Below are 17,483 nucleotides of genomic sequence, written 5' to 3' on the forward strand. Positions count from 1 at the left end.
ACGCCCTGTTTATAAAAACACAACAACATCTCCCTATACAAATCAGTAACTGTGTGTGAAGTCTGGGCTCCAGCAGAGAATGCGGCCCATGGGTCATCTGTCCAGAGTCCTGATCAGAATGTATGTACCACAGTGATACAATGTGAGGGCTATAACATCAATCACTGACTACACGCAGCAGAATACTCACCTACAGAGATTAGAACACTACATACAGTGGTACCTCGGTTCACGAACTTGATTCGTTCCACGATTCTGGTTGCGAAACAAATCAAACCGCAATCTCGACTAGAGCAAGCCACGACCATGTGTCAGAGCGGGGAAGATGGCTGCGGTTGTGTTCAATCACCCGATTCGGAGTGCGTGAACGGAAGCAACATTTTGCCGAACTTTCTGTTCCCGAACCGAATTGTTCGCAAACAGAAGCGTTTTGTGAACCGAGGTACCACTGTATAAGAAAACAATGCAATAATAAAAAAGGTGTGAGCACACGGGTATTTCCAGGCTCTGTGCTGTATAAAGTCAGTCTGTAGGTTGGGTATATATACAGATTGTTTTCTATGACAGGGGCAGAACTGGAGGATTAGGATATATATAGATAGATATATGTGTTTCCCCGAAAATAAGACACTGTCTTATATTTTTTTTGGCTCAAAAACCACACTAGGTCTTATTTTCGGGGTAGGTCTTATTTTTTTTTTATGTACAACAATCCAAAACATAATGCAAATCCAAATTAAATTAAAAAATAAAAGTTAAGAATAGGGTGATCAGGGCAACGAGGGGTGGCGTACCTTTCCAAGAGCAATTTGGTAACCAATCGCTGGCATGTCATGTAAATTGGCGATCACATAGGGGGCTTCTTACCCCCCCATGTAATAGCAATAACGTTGTTTGTAAAAAAAAAAAGTAACACAAAAAAGAATCATAAAAAAAATAAAGCATAAAAAAATGAAAAAATCCCCGCCCCCCACATACACACGCATATATGCATCAGGTTACAAAAAATATGGGTAGGAATAAATGTTTTATAACATAACGTAGGGAAACACATACACACACACATACAAACTATTCATTTTTATATATAGAATAGTAGAATTTAGGTCAGTCTCACCTCGTCAGCGCTCAGCTCCTCCATGTTTCTCCTCTTAATGGTGGCAGAGTCTGAAGAAATCTACTCTCCTTAAAGGGGCCTCAGTCTGAGGGATCAGTGAAAGGACTGACAGAACCTAATGGGGCAGTTGACAGAAAACAGGGGCCCTTATGGAGGGTAAAGTCTTGGGGTCTACTAACAAAGAAAAAAGGGCCCCTGAATAAGGTGTAGAATCTAGGGGCCCTGGGAAAGAGGTGTAGTGCCTCTATCGGCCTGGAGGAAGTACAGAGGCAGAGTCCATGGTGGCCAAAGGATGGGCAGACAAAAATCGAGAGACCTGGGGAGTATAGGGGCAGAGTCTAAGGGCCCAAACGATGGACAGGTAAATTCTAGGGGCCTACTGAATGGCTAGGCAGGTTCTAGGGGCACACAAAACAGAATTGATAGAGTTTAGGGGCCCAATATATAAAAAGGCAATCTAAGGGTCCAAAGCATGGACAGGCAGAGTGCAGGGGCCACAAGAATGGGTAGGCAGGGTCTAGGGGCCCACAGAACAGAGGAATGGAATCTAGGGGCTCAGAAAATCTAAAAGCAGTCCAGGGGGCCAGAGAGTGAAGGAGCAGAGCCTAAGGGCCTAGAGAAAGGGTAGGGGGACAAGAGAAAGGCCAGAAAGGGTCTAGGGGCCCTCAGAAGAGTGCAGAGTTCAGGGGCCCGGGCTGTAAGGGACAGTCGGCCTCAGCTCCTCATGGCCAGCGGGCAGACCTCGGGTACACCGCTCTCTCTCCTCCCACACAGGCACCGGAAGAGATGACAGCCTCTGCCGCCGCTTCACACAGGATTATTCATCAAAACAACCGGGCGGCCATCTTGCCAGCGCGCTCACGTCACCTCAGGAAAGCCCTGTCCCCCCTGTGCGCGCGCCACTGGCCAATCGGCGCGCCTAGGGGCGTGCAGGGAGGTAGGCAGGCGGGGCGGGGCCGGGAGGGAGCAGAGAAAGGAGGGGCCGCCTGGCAACAGGGGAAGAGTCTGGTGTCCATGGCAACCCGAGCTGGGCCTTCCTGCCTGCCAAAGCCTAGGGGAGCCATTTCCTTGAAAGAGGCTGACACACTGTTCAGTGGATTCCAGGAGCCAGTGCAGGCACACAGTAATTCCCAACGGTATATTGGGATCTATTCACTGTGACCAGTGCCCAGTGTTACCTCCTTTAATTTTAGTGGAAGTTACAGTACATTGCCTGACACCCTCACAAATGGGTAGCCCTGCACAAATAAGCATTGCCAGATTATTGGCTAGCTTTCCTATAGTCAATAGATGAACAATGAGTAGATAGATAGATAGATAGATAGATAGAAGAAAATAGAGAAAACCGGAACTGCATGATGGTGGCTGAGAGGAGCTCAGGTTTGGACTGGGTTCGGCCCGAACCTGAGCTCGTCCCTACCTGCAACGTTTGCAAGACGTTACAACTTGCAAAGCTTGCCGAACTCCTGCATTCAGGTCACTGTAAGCGCACCTCAGACGCATTATGAACGTTCCTGAGGAGTATAAATAGGCTTTCGCGGTGGCTCAAACACTCCGGAATCTCGATCACTGGTGGCTAACTCAATGGTTCCACCAGTAAGGGAGCCATGCCATGGAAGATGATGGCCCCTTAGATAGAGTTATCAAGGATATGGGCAGAACACAGTTACCCAATAAGTATACTATGTACAGTTTTTGATCATTATAATGGTGGGAATTAGGGATGTCCCGATGCCACTTTTTCAGGCCCAAGTACAAGTACATCCCCTCATGTACTTGCCGATACCAATTACCGATACTTTTTCTTAAAGGAACAGGTGACTTTAAATGATCCATAGTACAACTACATGTTATGTACTATGGATCATGGTTTAACCTATTCATGTTAGCAGTGGAGAATTGTAACTCTATTGCTGGAGTGTAGTGGAGGTGTGTGCTGTATATATGTACTACATATACATTACACACGTCCAGTACACTATAGCAATAGATTTACAGCCAGCCCCGTCCCAGCTTCCCTTACTCACAGTTTTACTCCGATCCCCATAGCCTCACGCGAATCCTCTTGTAGTCGGCACTGGGCAGGATCGCTGCATCGCATCTCGGTGCTCAGCATTAACTAATCAGCTTCTCTCTTCAATTTGTTCAGTTGAAGGAGAACTATGGGGTTAAGTCTTTTCCCCATAGTTCTCCTTTGGGTAACGGGAGGACACAAACTAGCGTTCTCCTGTCACCCTAGGCTCAGTTTTCCGCGAGCTGTAGCTCGCGGTATACTGAGACGTCGCAGTATACGTATACTGAGACGCCGCAGCTGAAGCGGAGCCCGACAATTGTGCCGGGATCCGCCCAGCTGCGTGACTGACAGCTGGCTCTGCCTATCTAGAGGTCAGAGCCAGCTGTACCCGCCCCCTCCCCCGTGCGTTCCGCCAGTCAGCGCTGGCGGATCGGAGCGGGGGAAATCCAGCCTCTCCCGTCACGGCAGAGAGCTGTGACAGGATCGACAGGTGAGCGAACGCCGGTATGTGTTCGCTCACCTCCCGATCTACGGAGCCGACCTGTGACAGTCTCATTGTCACAGGTCGGCTAGAACTTTTCACTCACCTCATAGTTCTCCTTTAAGCTTTGAAAATGAAAGAGAGAAGCGTGTACAGCTACTCCTGATTTTGTTTGTTCCAGTTCTGATAAATTCCCCTCAATATGTTTACATGATAGACTTTATAAGGCATTCCGCCATATTCTTCCCATGAAACGTTGTCACAAAGCTTGCCTTCTTCCCATAGTGCATCCCGGTGCCATCAATTCCCCAGGCAATTCACATGCATGCACCCAGCCGTTCACATGATGTAAAGGAAAACGTGATTCATCAGACCAGGCCACCTTCTTCCGTTGCTCCGTGGTCCAGTCCTGATGCCCACGTGCTCACTGTAGGCACTTTTGGAGATGGATACGGGTCAGCATGGACGCCCTGACCGGTCTGCGGCTACACAGCCCCATACACAACAAACTGTGATGCTTTGTGTGTTCAGACACCTTTCTATGAGAGTGTACACAGGGCTATGGACTCTCCCCATATGAGAGTGTACACAGGGCTATGGACTCTCCCCGTATGAGAGTGTACACAGGGCTATGGACTCTCCCCATATAGTGTCCATAGGGCTATGGACTCTCCCCATATGATAGTGTACACAGGGCTATGGACTCTCCCCATATTATAGTGTACACAGGGCTATGGACTCTCCCCATATGATAGTGTACACAGGGCTATGGACTCTCCCCATATGATAGTGTACACAGGGCTATGGACTCTCCCGACATGATGACATACATAGGGCTTTGAACTCTCCCCACGTGATGGCTTACACAAGGATTCTCTCCATATAATCCAGTACACAGGGCTGTGGACTCTCCCTATGTAATAGTAAACAAAGAGATACAGACTCTCCCCATGTGGTCTCGTACACAGGGCTATGGGCTCTGACCAGTGATCGAGATTCCGCAGTGTTTGAGCCACCGAGGAAGCCCATAAGGTAAAATGTCTCTGTGATCCTCAGCAAGGCACCATCGACAGCCGAATCTCCTGATGGCCTTTTTGTAGTGCCGCAGCACTCTGCAGACACACACCATACTCCTTAGGAACGTTCATAATGCGTCTGAGGTGCGCTTACAGTGACCTGAATGCAAGAGTTCGGCACGTTATGGCACACACAGGGCTATGGACCTTCCCCATATAATAGTGTACACAGGGCTGTGGACCTTCCCGATTTAATAGTGTGCACAGGGCTGTGGACTCTCCTCATATAATAGTGTACACAGGGCTATGGACCTTCCCGATATAATAGTGTACACAGGGCTGTGGACCTTCCCGATTTAATAGTGTGCACAGGGCTGTGGACTCTCCTCATATAATAGTGTACACAGGGCTATGGACCTTCCCGATATAATAGTGTACACAGGGCTATGGACCTTCCCGATATAATAGTGTACACAGGGCTGTGTACTCTCCCTATGTGATAGTATACATAGGGCTTTAGAACATTCCCATGCGATCCCATATACAGGGCTATGGACTCTCCCCACTTGATGGTATTTAGAGGGCAATGGACTCTCCCCATGTTATCCTATACACAGAGCTATGGACTTTCCTCATATAATGGTGTACACAGGGTTATGAACTCTATCTTTTGATCTCTGATAGTTCAGCAGTGGTGGCGGCATGAGAGTACCTGTCCTTACGATGTGGGAAGAGATGCTAGAAGTGGTTCCCTTTCGTACTTAATACCATGGGGGGGGGATTGTGTGCTTTTTATGTTAGCAACAGATTGCTGCAGTTAGCAGTTTGTCTATTTTAGCAGATATATTAATCGACAGACAGCTGTGTAGCTTAGGGATGGGCAGAGGAATGCTAAGGCTGGGCACACACCTTACAACCATCGCAAGACTTTTGTCTTGCGATGGTTGTAAGGTACTTAAAAAAAACGTACGATCTGCCCATCTTGGACAGGCAGATCGTACTCTCGATCATCGCAAGCCCGCCCCCCTGAGAGGCGGGCTTCCGATTACCGCAATGCTGAACGGGCAGTGTGCGCGTGCGCACACCGGCCCGTTCGGCATTTGTCTCCCGAGCACCGTTCGATTTTCGGCTGGTTTTCTAGCGTGCTCCTTAGACAAAAGACGTGCGACCGTACAGTAGAAACGGTTGCACGTCTTCGCAGTATATGGGCACCTTTAGAGAGGACCTACAACAGCAAGATCTTAGAAGGTCGGGCAATGAATGGCAGCAGACCTCCCTGGTTTCATCATTGGTGCCAGGTATTATAGAAGCATGCCCTCAATTACAGGGTAGACTATAAGGAGATCTTCAAATTGCCCAAAAGCAAAACAGTTTAACAAATAATTTGTGTTTTTAATGTTTGTTTTGTACAAATGCTTTGTAATTATATATGTAGAGATAGGAAACCTTGGCACTCCAGCTGTTGTGGAACCAGACATCTGAGTTGGGATCCCTGTGGAACAACAAGTCCCATGATTTCCAGAGGCAGGTGCATGATTGAATTTGTAGTTTCACCAAAGCTAGAGTGCCAGGGCTACCTACCCCTGATATATGAATTGTACAAAGGGGGTCAGCACGCTACTTGGAATGGAGGCTCAGGGCTACATAATGTTCTGGGTTTTCTTTTAATTTGACCACTTGAAGCAGCTCTTGAGCTCGGAATGAGTGACCTTGCCCAGGTATGGTCTCTCTGACACACTCCAAGCTTGAGAAAGAGCCTTGTGAGAGCTCAGAATGTGGGAACTTATGAATAGAAATTGTATCTTTTGTACAGCTACTTTGTATAAAAGTACTGCCATTCAAAGACCTCTGTGCACATCACGTTTGCTGAAATTGTATACTGGTGACGTCCCTGAGGAGCCTTGGGGGATTGTGGTTTCAGCACAAGGCAATAACAAGAGGTGTGCACCTTCCAATAGGAAGAGCTGCACATCCACCATGTCTTTTTTTTCAGCTTTTCCTCAAGAAACTACAGTTTTTTGTTACATAGACGTGTTCACAACATCAAAAATTGCACTCCACCAGACCCTGCTCCTCCAAAGAATTTCTCCCCACCCTATGATAAAGCCACCAGCTGGTGTAAAACACATCAGTAGATAAGGTCAGAGACTGACGGAGGGCAATGTGTTTGGATTTCTTGTTGTGAACTATCACATGTTAAAATTTGAGCAACAGTATAAGGGGGAAAAAGAAAAAAAAAAAGTTACATGGCACATGTGCAGTTTTTCCTGTTTGATTTTGGCAAGTTAGGGAAAGATGGACCGCATTTAGTCAGCACCCATGATCGGTAAAGCCAAATACCACTTGGAGGGGTATCTTGTATCAGTATTAAATTTTCATTGTGTGGATTGTCTCTTCAGGGCTGCTAGACATTGGCTACAGCACAAAAGACAACACAGTCTTCTCTCCTACTGTTTTAGGGCTCATTCACATCATACGACCCACATTCATACACACCTTGCTGCAATACACTGTAGCTGTACATTGCCATGCAAAGTCAATTGTAGCCTTAAAGGAGAACTATGAGGTGGGTGCTTTTCACTCACCTCATAGTTCTAGCCGACCTGTGACAATGAGACTGTCACAGGTCGACTCAGTAGATCGGGAGGCGAGCGAACACATAGCGGCGTTCGCTCACCTCCTGATCCTGTCACGGCTCTCTGCAGCTGGGCGGATCCCGGCACAAATGTCGGGATCTGTTTCAGCTGCGGCGTCTCAGTACACTGCAAGCAGTAGCTTGCGGTTATACTGCGGTGTCTCAGTATTCCGCGAGCTACAGCTTGCGGTATACTGAGCCTAGGGTGACGGGAGGACGCTAGTTTGTGTCCTCCCGTTACCCTAAGGAGAACTATGGGGAAAAGCCTTAACCCCATAGTTCTCCTTTAAAGGTGGCCATACACTTTACAACCATCGCAAGACCTTAAATCTTGCGATGGTTGTAAAGTAATTTTTAAAAAAAACCTACGATCTGCCCATCTTGGACAGGCAGGTCGTACTTGCGATCATCGCAAGCCCGCCCCGCTGAGGGGCAGGCTTCCGATGACCGCAATGCTGAACGGGCAGTGTGCACGTGCACACACCGGCCCGTTCAGCTTTTGTCTCCCGAGCATGCCACAACATGCTCCTTAGACAAAAGACGTGCGGTAAAACAGTCGCACGCCTTCCATACACTTTGCGATTATCGTACGATTGCGGCATTTCCCGCGATTATCGTACAGTGTATGGGCACCTTAACACACCCCTATAGTACATTGCAATGCAGGTGTGTTAAAGCGCACCATAAGGCACATATGCTCTGTATGCTGCACATGGTACATCATGTATTTGTTGGTGGTTCAAAGCCTTTTCATTTGAATATGCTGTCCAGTGAAATGCATGAGAACTCATATGTTGTAGTGCACTGCATTCCGGTGTAAACAAGGCCGTAATGTTCTGGCTCATCACTGGGTATGGGAGTAAGGCTGTGATGGACAGACACTGGCACTAAGCAGCAGAATTGGGCAAGAAGATGGGCTTGGGTAGAACAGATGGCAAGCTACAGCTATGACATTTAAGAGGCCCGGGGGTTTACATGCTTATTCAAATCTTTCAGATGCAAGTAAGCTCATTGGCTTTGGTAGGACAAAGACAGGCCTCCCTTGCTGGGTACCAAGAAGTGAATCAATGTGTAGAAAGAATGGACACCAGAACAAAAATAGGTAAGAGTCCCTTTAATTTCTCAGCATTTCCCAGTTGCTCCCAAAATATATGGCAGTTTGTTTGAATAATTAAATTGTGAATAATGAAGGGCACTTTTAGACTTTCACCTTATGAACACATCTTACCATAAAAGGTGGCAAGACATGTACACCTAGCTAAAGATGTAACAGGCCGTTACACAGGAATTGGGATTTCCATGACCAACATCTGGGTGAAAGATATACATACCCCCTGCCCTTCTGAGGGGGGGGGGGGGGCACACTCCCTTTTCCTCTCCTTCAGTGTCAGTGGATGAAGTATAAGCGCTTTTCTTACCAATTACCTGGCACATGACATTTTAACTTTATAGATTTTTTTTTATTTTAAGGTTTGCCTTTCTATCTGTCATGCTCTAAGATAAATCTGCTACAATGATAATATAGAGGAGTACTACGTAGCAGCATTTACCTAATCAATACTGGACAATGACAGTGTGGCTGAGGCCAATTATTTGCAGTCTCCCTACTATACAGTGATTATAAAAAAAAAACAAGACAAATACAATTTCATTCACTTTCAGGAGACCAGTCACAATTCTTTACCAACAGTTCAGATACCGAGCTACAGCGCATACAAAAGCCTTATAAAAAATAAATATCAACTGGAAATAACAGTTATTGCATAGATAAACACTTCTTTCATCTTCAGGCAGCGCTCAGACAGATTGAGGACACGTCAACAGGCCTCCTGAACTCGCCGGTACAGTTGTCTGCAAACCTGGTCCTCACAGCTCAGCTCCTGTGAACAAGGGAACATCAGAATTACAGAGGCGAGTCAACAAGTTACCTTATATACGCTGGAGGCTATGGCCACCTTCCAGTGGAGAACTACAGATTCCAGAAAACCCCCATGCTAGGATATTTCCTATTAACAGTTGCATTATAATGCATCTAAACCCGACAAATGCAAATACAGCCCCTTAATATAGTTATATTAGAGCTGAATTCTAGGCCGATATAAAAGACACAAAGCAATGCAGCTCTGCAATCATTTAATGTATTTTTTTTATACAAATATATACATTTCAGAAATGTACTTGATACGGTAAATTCTGTTATCTGGTATTCAACTAACCAGAAACAAAAATAAATCCCGTGTACTTCCTGTTCTGCAGCCTGTATTATCCCAGAAGCGATTGTGTGCCTATTTGTCTTAAATTTGCTTTCGATTACTGCATTTCAATATTAACATGAAGTCAATACAGAGGGTATGGTATAGTATGGGAATGGCATTAGTTAGACCTATTTTTAATAGTAACTCAAGCAACCAGAAACTGCATTCATCCGTAATCTGCCAATGCCCGTGAATGCTGGATAAATGGGAAATTTACTGTATTAGCCTCTTGCAGTCCCTATACAGGAGAACTGGATTGTAAGACAAAGCACTGCAAGGAGCCAATCAGTTTATGCGCTAGACAAGAATCACGCTGATAAGAGAAATTAAAAAAGGAGAACTATGACATGAGTGATTTCCACTCACCTCATAGTTCTAAGCCGACATGTGACAATGAGACTGTCACAGGTCGGCTCAGTAGATCGGGAGGTGAGGGAACACATAACGGGTTCCCTCACCTCTATGCCATGACAGGGGGGAGGGGCTGGATTCCCCTCTCCGATCTGCCAGCGCTGACTGGCGGAACGGACGGGGGAGGGTACAGCTGGCTCTGCCTCTAGATAAGCAGAGCCAGCTGTCACTCACGCAGCTGGGCGGATCCCGTCATCTACGTCAGGATCCGCTCCAGGTGCGGCGTCTCAGTATACCGCGAGCTGTAGCGCGCGGTATACTGAGCTTAGCGTAACGGGAGGACGCTAGTTTGTGTCCTCCCATTACCCTAAGGAGAACAACACTGACCCCATAGTTCTCCTTTAAGGCGACAGATTAGCTCATCATTGTGCTGGCTTTCCTTTTACGGTCTAGGAACAGGCTGGGGCAGGTCAAGGACGTCCTGGGCTCAAAAGAAGTGAGTTTTAAAGGATTCTGACCATTAGACTATGGACATCCATAGGCAGGAAAGTACTGCAGAGAAAGTTTCCTTATTGAAGGTGAATATTCCAGCAAAAGTTGGTGCTCATTTGAAGTGCTATTAATTTTTTGGCTGGCATAACTGTGTTAAGATATTGTAAATGCAACTAGTGCAAATACCTAAAATTACTTATTTTCAGCCTTTTAATCCCCTGTACAGCAGCACTCAGACCACGACAGCCAGTATCAAATGGTGCTGACAAGGAACATACCAATAGGGATAGAGCTAATCGGTGTGTTTTCTGTTCAAAATGGCTGCCCTAAAGATGGACCCATTACTACAGCACACAAGAGGGTGCGCATGGCCATTTGTCTACCTGCATTTTTTTAATTTGCAATCCGGCCCTGCAGATCTACTCTTGAATTTTCTTTCAGTGTAGCCAACATATATTTGGTTTACATCTGCAGTGCAGAGATCAGTGTGAGGTATTTAATGGTCACATGTGCTGTGTAGGGTGACCGTGAGGGATTTAGTGGCCACGTGCCATGTAGGGTGACAGTTGCCCATGTCAGTGCTGATCTATGCAATCTTTAGTATGCGACGAGTTAACAGGCTGAACAAAAAAGCCCCAACAGCTGCAGCCACTCCTCCCCATATTCCAGCATGGCGTTTTTCGTGGCATTCCAGCAGCGACCTACTCACACATTGGAATGGAACTTTGAGACTGGCATCTTAATAACCGATAACAATGAAATCAGTGCAGGCCAAGTATTTGCTTCAATCCTGGACTATTTGAAAGCCGATTTGAAGGAGCTCTGAACTTACAAAATAATCTGTCACTACTGAATGCCCCTTCTGAAAATACTAGCTGCCTGGCTGTTATGAGCCAAATCCCAATTCCAATCACAAGTTTCGTTTTATCCCGACTTAAAACTAAACTCCAGACAAGGTCATTTCGCTTAAAGGTTTTTAGGTTGTTTATTTGAATGGAAGTGTCAGATACAGCCAACCTTCCAGGGGACTCCCCCTTCTGAACTTGAGCAACAATAGGTAATGTAATCAGGTAGAGCTGTATTTTGTAGCCTAAATTAGGGCCGGATAAGCACCAAGTGTCAGCGTAACCTGTCTTCAGTGAGGACTGGATCTCTCAAAGGGTATTTAAAAAAGCAAAAAACTATTAAGTTTAGAATACAGTATAGCAGGGTTAGACTGAAGTTTAAATTGCTGTGTGACCACATTGTGAAGATTTAACATTGTGTCCTGGTAACCATTGTCACCAAGGCAGAAAGTGAAAGGAAAGCCAAAATAACCAGCACAAGTAGTGAAGGGGAAAGCTTCCATTGGGGACACTTGTTCAGTGACATCTAAGAGGGGAACTATATCTAGCTTCCTATTGCATCTGTTGGATTAGACATGCAGCACAGGAGCTCAATTGCCATATGCACGTCTTACGACTCAGTGTCCTCAACAACTGTTTGCTTGGCCAAACAGTCCCATTTATTTCAGGAGAAGGTGTAGAGCAGACTGCAATAACTACAGATTACAAGGAAACTGACTACAATAGGTTTTTTAGCCTCCCCTCGTCACAAGATTGGCCCGTGCTTGTTTATAGAGCCAACAGACATGATCAGGCCAGTCATCGGTATAAGTGCATGATGACCAGACAACAGTCATGCCATGTACAGTATGTGTGGCTTTAAAGTAGACCAACAATGAGATAAGCAACCTAAAGCCATGTTTTCCTTTCCTAAAGAGATGCGGCCCCAGGTTTCTTCTAATCTAGCTTACGTAGCCAAATGCTTAAGGAATGGTTATGTGACCGCCAGAGTCCAGAATAGCCAACTATCCCCTTCAGTACAGATTATACTAAGACCTAGAATGTTATGAGAGTTGTAGCAGTGTAGGGAAGCCTGCCCTGAGGGACTATGTAGGCTGCCATTGTTGACCTCTCCTTGTGAAATCTTGCATGCCTGGCTGTGAAATGTTTCCAGTACTTTTCCAATTCACTCAGTGAAATCAAGTATCCAGATCAGCAATTCTGTCATCACTTACTGTAAACTTGTTCCAGAGCAGAGACTAAAGTTAAGCCAGTGGTGGCAAGCCAAGTAGTGTTCCGGGAGCGATCAGCAACGTTTTACAACAACTTAGGAGAATTTACTTTTAAAGACCAACCAAAACTGTTGGACGGATGGATGTCTCCAACTTTAACATGGGCCCAAAAGTGGCACGTTTTCTTAGAGAGAAGTGGTGAGGTAATTCAACCAGCGTTATGGGAAGGGGGGGACGACACACACAACCATTGTCTATCAATGATAGGTTTACTGGATAAAAGACAGCATAGACATACCAGATGTAGATCATCTCCATCCAGCCAATGAACCCATCCCCGGTTCTTCTTCTCCCCCTTCTGAATGCAGACTAGTCGTCCATTGTCCAGTTTGACTAAACTCTGCTCGGGAAAAAAAAATAATATATATATATATATAAAACCCCACACATCATTTAATGCTCTTTAAAGAAGGCAGCCTATGTCATGTGCATTTAACTTGTTTTGCAGTTCCCAAAATATGAACCCCCCCCCCAAAAAAAAACCTGAATTTGAGCAAAGTAGATATCCAAATGTCCTGCAGCAGACTAGCATGACGGTGGTGGGATATGTTGCTGTAGTAGCGCGGTCCATTATGAAGATCACCATTTTGTACTGTGTTAGACCGCCACCTGCTGGTGATGCAAGGTACAGCATTTAAAAAAAAAAGGACAACTCTACTTTTCCCCAGAGATTTATTAAATGCCAACTGGACCGTCATCTTAAACAATACATCCCAGGTTCTTAAAAGAAAAGGCGTTTAAAGTCTCAGGCTGGATTCACACTGTTCTGTAGGTGTCTTGCAGCAAGTGGGGTAGTGGACATGACAGTGCACATGTGTGAATTAGCCCCATCAGAATACAAACCACTCCTTGAAATGCATTTTCTTGCAGTAAATGCATGAGTTTTTCATTTTGCTGCATGAAAATGAACTGTGGTGAATATGCCCTTACAATCAGGGGTGTATCTACATTCCAGCACATTCTAGGGGGGCAGCAGAAAACACCAACCCAAACCAATTAGTCACACAGGGCCAGACTTGCCTTTGGGCATACTGGGCACTTGCCCAGTGGGCAGAGGCTGAGCGGCACAGAATCAGGCAGTGGTGGCTGCCCAATGAGGCAAACTAGGTGTTGCCGCAAGGCCCTAAGAGTGATTGCCTAATGAGAGCTGCCTGGTGGGGGAGGGGGGCAGTGAGTTGCAGTCTGGCTAGCTTTGTACAGGAGGTGGAGAAGAAGCAGCGGGTGGCTCGGGGCTGGCCATAGCATGTGATCTGATGGCGGGATGTCCCAGAAGCAGGCTGGGGACTGCAATGTATTCTTTAGATTGAGGGGAGTGCCCGAGTTTAGTCTTGCCTAGGGCAGCACAAAACCAAAATACACCACTGCTTACAATTTCCTTACTTTAGAAAACAGCACACGTTGCAAAGCCTGACTTCCTGAAAGCATACTGCAGAGAAGAACACTTGCTCTGCGTGGAAGCAGCAGCCTCTCTGCTGAGGTCTGACACCCCGTTGCATCAGAGCACCCAATCAAGTAAGCCGAGCTTTAGGTCTGACTTAGCAGGAGGTATGGTGGGCCTCTACAGAGATACCACTGCTTACACGCCAAAAGCAAGGCTCCTCTGCAGCATACTGGCTGGAGACAGACTTTTCTTCTCTGCCTGTGGTTCACGATGTCACCTGATCCCTGCCATACCTTGCATTTTCGGTTATCCAGGCCCTTGGTGTCTTCATCAAACTCCTGCCCCAGCGTGAACTGGACCCGGTAATTGCGCAGACTGCTGAGTGTCCGGATGACAAAGACCTCTCCATCTTGTTCTATGATCTTCTGTGGCTTGACTAATTTGGCCAAGTTCCTGGTGATAATGTCAATACCTGAAATGCGGGTATAAAGGTTTATGGCTTAATCCCCAGTAATGCACCATACTGACAGATCTTAAGACCTTGTGATTATAGAAAGACAAAAGACAGACAGTCCAGAAAGACAAAAGACAGACAGTCCAGAAAGACAAAAGACAGACAGTCCAGAAAGACAAAAGACAGACAGTCCAGAAAGACAAAAGACAGACAGTCCAGAAAGACAAAAGACAGACAGTCCAGAAAGACAAAAGACAGACAGTCCAGAAAGACAAAAGACAGACAGTCCAGAAAGACAAAAGACAGACAGTCCAGAAAGACAAAAGACAGACAGTCCAGAAAGACAAAAGACAGACAGTCCAGAAAGACAAAAGACAGACAGTCCAGAAAGACAAAAAGACAGACAGTCCAGAAAGACAAAAGACAGTCCATTGCCCACGACAACCAAATTCTGCACTGGAAACATTTTACAGGGAGCCAGGAAGTTTCTTCAAGCCCATAAAGCGCAGTTATCAGACCTATACCCACTCCTCCAGCCCATGTTCAAGAAGACATACATGTTAAATGAGTGGAGCCATGACATATAAAGCCCATCACAATACATGCCTGCGTCTTGGACATCATTCTGATCCATACTTGAGTCCCGAACACAATATAAGCAGACCGATCATGAGTTCTGATTTCACTCGCTGCATATTTGAGTTTACTCATAAAATGGACTTTGATAGGTTCAGGAAGTTCCAGGAAACCCATTTTGTTGCCTATAGCAAACATATCTGGCTGCCTCACCTTTATGCAAATCGAGGACAACTGGTATCCGATTGCCATGGAAAACAGGCTCTTCCATCGCGACTGCATAAATATGGCAGGTTTCCAGAGCCGTTTTAGCCAGTCACCAGTGTGGTTTGAGGATACTTTGGCTGGAGACCAATATTTTAATTAGGCAGATTTGTTCCCAGCTACACAGTGATTCATTGTAGTTTATATTCTAGGCAGTGTGAAGACCAAAACACAGATCTCAAGCTGCAGCTTACAGCAATTGCCTCATACTATATGCAAGCATGGCCATGGAAGAGCAGATCAGCCCGAGAAGGACAGTTGGGGGCCCATACCTTGCTTGTTGAGTTGCTGGAGCGCTAGAATTAGCAGTTATCCTCGGCCCACTGACAGCAGCTCACTAGCGGTTCTTTCTATTCTACCCACTCCTCCGTAAGGGCAGGTTCACACCATTTTTTGGACTAGATCCGGTTCGGAAAATGGTGTGAACCTGCCTGCAGTTCCAGACCAGACAAAATGAGACATGCAGTATTTTTCTGGTCTGGAACGGACTGCAGGGATGTGAACAGAGGCCAGGAATAGCACAGGGATACATTAGGAAGCATTTTGGGTCCGGAAACAATCTGGATGTGGTGTGAATGTGCCCTTAGAAGAGATAAGCCCTGCCTGTATGGACCGTCCAACAAGGAGTCTTTGAGGCCCATTTATAAACAAATTGCAGTGCCCTTCGCCCTGCAAACAACTGAACTTTCATCTTGGGTGAATAATGCCCCCCCCAAAAAATACACATTTAATTTTGCTTTGTATTGTCATGCAGTAGTACATTTTGGTCACTACAGTATATGACAATACATTTCAACTGGGAATTTTGTTTTTTAAACCTTGCTTTTTAGCATTATTCACCCAAAGCGAATGTTCAGATATTCATACGGTGAAAGGGCCTGAGAATCGTTCTGAAATAAATCCTTTTATAGAAATCTGAACCACGCAAAATTGTGAACGACATCAAAAGTTATCTGTAATATAGTGATGTTACTAAAGTACCTCAAAACTGTACTTACTGGTGAAAAGAACCAAAAAACAGTCAATACATTCCTTTTGCAGCTTTGCTATATTACTTTCTAATACACTTTATAAATACAAAGCAGTGAATATGATGTTTACTGCAGGTGAATCTTCCAAGTGCATGCATTTTGACAGCAACTGATTCACTACCAGTGACCATTTGGTGAAAGTCATTCACCACTTTATGAAAGGGCAGCCAATTAATTTCAATGTGCCAAAACAGCCCCCTGCACTCTTTTTTTAAGAATGCATTTCACCAAAACACATGGAGGAGAATTTATCAGAGCAGTTGTACATGGCAACCAATCAGGTTCTATCTTTCATTTTCACATCTTACCTGAACAAGAGATGCCGATTGGCTCCAGATTTGGATAAATTCCCCCCCTATACTTTGTTATCATGCATTTTGACACACACACACACCACACACTTTAGTTGCCGTGAGCAACAGCTTGTTCCCTCTCCCTCCATAGATCAGCAGCACTCAGTGCAGAATGAGATTTTGCCTTTAATTTGCTGTAATCTTCCAGATGGAGAACCTTCTGGCTTGAAATTATACAGGAATTCTAATTATAACTATTACTACCACTCCCCCCCCTTACCCTGAGATAACGTTATTGTATTTCCACCAAAGAGCTACATAGCGTCTACTAAGTGACCACGAATAACCTCCAGCAGATGAAGGTGACACAGCGTGTGTCTGATAGACGAGGACACGGGAAAGGATGTTTGGCTTTGCTATTATGGTGTTTCCCCAGACACACGAGCTTACCCAGACTCTGCATGTAGCGGTCAAAGTTGTCATTGCTGACCATGGCCCAGGTGCCATTAAAGTTTGGAGGCGCCATCAGTAGAGGTGAGCACACTTCCTATCAGAGCTGCAGATGAGGAATTATGTGCAGCAAGTCCCAGCCTGACTATTTTTATACTGATGGTGGAGGAGTGTCGCCTATTTCCAACACAGAGAGGCCCACCTACAATCTATTGCCTGTAACCCTTTCTTCTCATCTGATGGAGAGACCTTTGTGCAGAGTTCAGGAAGCAAAAGGCTGCAGGAACCTAAGTGGGTTAATGAGTCCTCCAATTACTCAATAGTCATAAGACAGCCAGAATATCCCACAGAAAAGTCTACATGTTATTTATACATATTGTTATTTAAAAAGGGAAAGCATGTGTTTGTAATTAGCAATCTAACCAAAGGCACGTCTAGGTGTCACGTCACTGCAGAAAGGTCTTCCATACACATGCATGCACAGATTGAACCCACATACATGTTTATTCCTTCGGAGGTGAAAGAGGGTGAGGATGGCCAGGCAGTGCCACTTCCAG

General features: G+C 45.6%; 2 protein-coding genes across 4 annotated transcripts in view; both read right to left on the reverse strand.

Annotated features, from left to right (window-relative positions):
* UBE4B (ubiquitination factor E4B) overlaps positions 1 to 1,167 on the reverse strand; it is a 53,170-nt gene extending 52,003 nt beyond the window's left edge. For all 3 annotated transcript variants that reach the window (XM_018552630.1, XM_018552622.1, XM_018552614.1), the window contains exon 1: positions 1,118 to 1,167. In XM_018552630.1, coding sequence (XP_018408132.1) covers positions 1,118 to 1,141 — 24 coding nt within the window. In that variant the 5' untranslated portion in view covers positions 1,142 to 1,167. The remainder of the gene's footprint in view (positions 1 to 1,117) is intronic.
* A 7,814-nt stretch (positions 1,168 to 8,981) lies between these two features.
* On the reverse strand, positions 8,982 to 17,034 carry RBP7 (retinol binding protein 7). The gene is made up of 4 exons (XM_018576961.1): positions 16,927 to 17,034; positions 14,152 to 14,330; positions 12,716 to 12,817; positions 8,982 to 9,143 (listed from the first exon to the last, which is right to left on the reverse strand). Exons 1-4 carry the CDS (start codon positions 17,000 to 17,002, stop codon positions 9,081 to 9,083), a joined length of 420 nt encoding a protein of 139 aa, XP_018432463.1. The 5' UTR covers positions 17,003 to 17,034; the 3' UTR covers positions 8,982 to 9,080.
* Positions 17,035 to 17,483: the final 449 nt, after the last annotated feature.

The sequence above is a fragment of the Nanorana parkeri genome, unplaced genomic scaffold (genome assembly GCF_000935625.1).
Source record: "Nanorana parkeri isolate BGI_ZX_2015 unplaced genomic scaffold, ASM93562v1 scaffold5, whole genome shotgun sequence".
NCBI lineage: Eukaryota > Metazoa > Chordata > Amphibia > Anura > Dicroglossidae > Nanorana > Nanorana parkeri.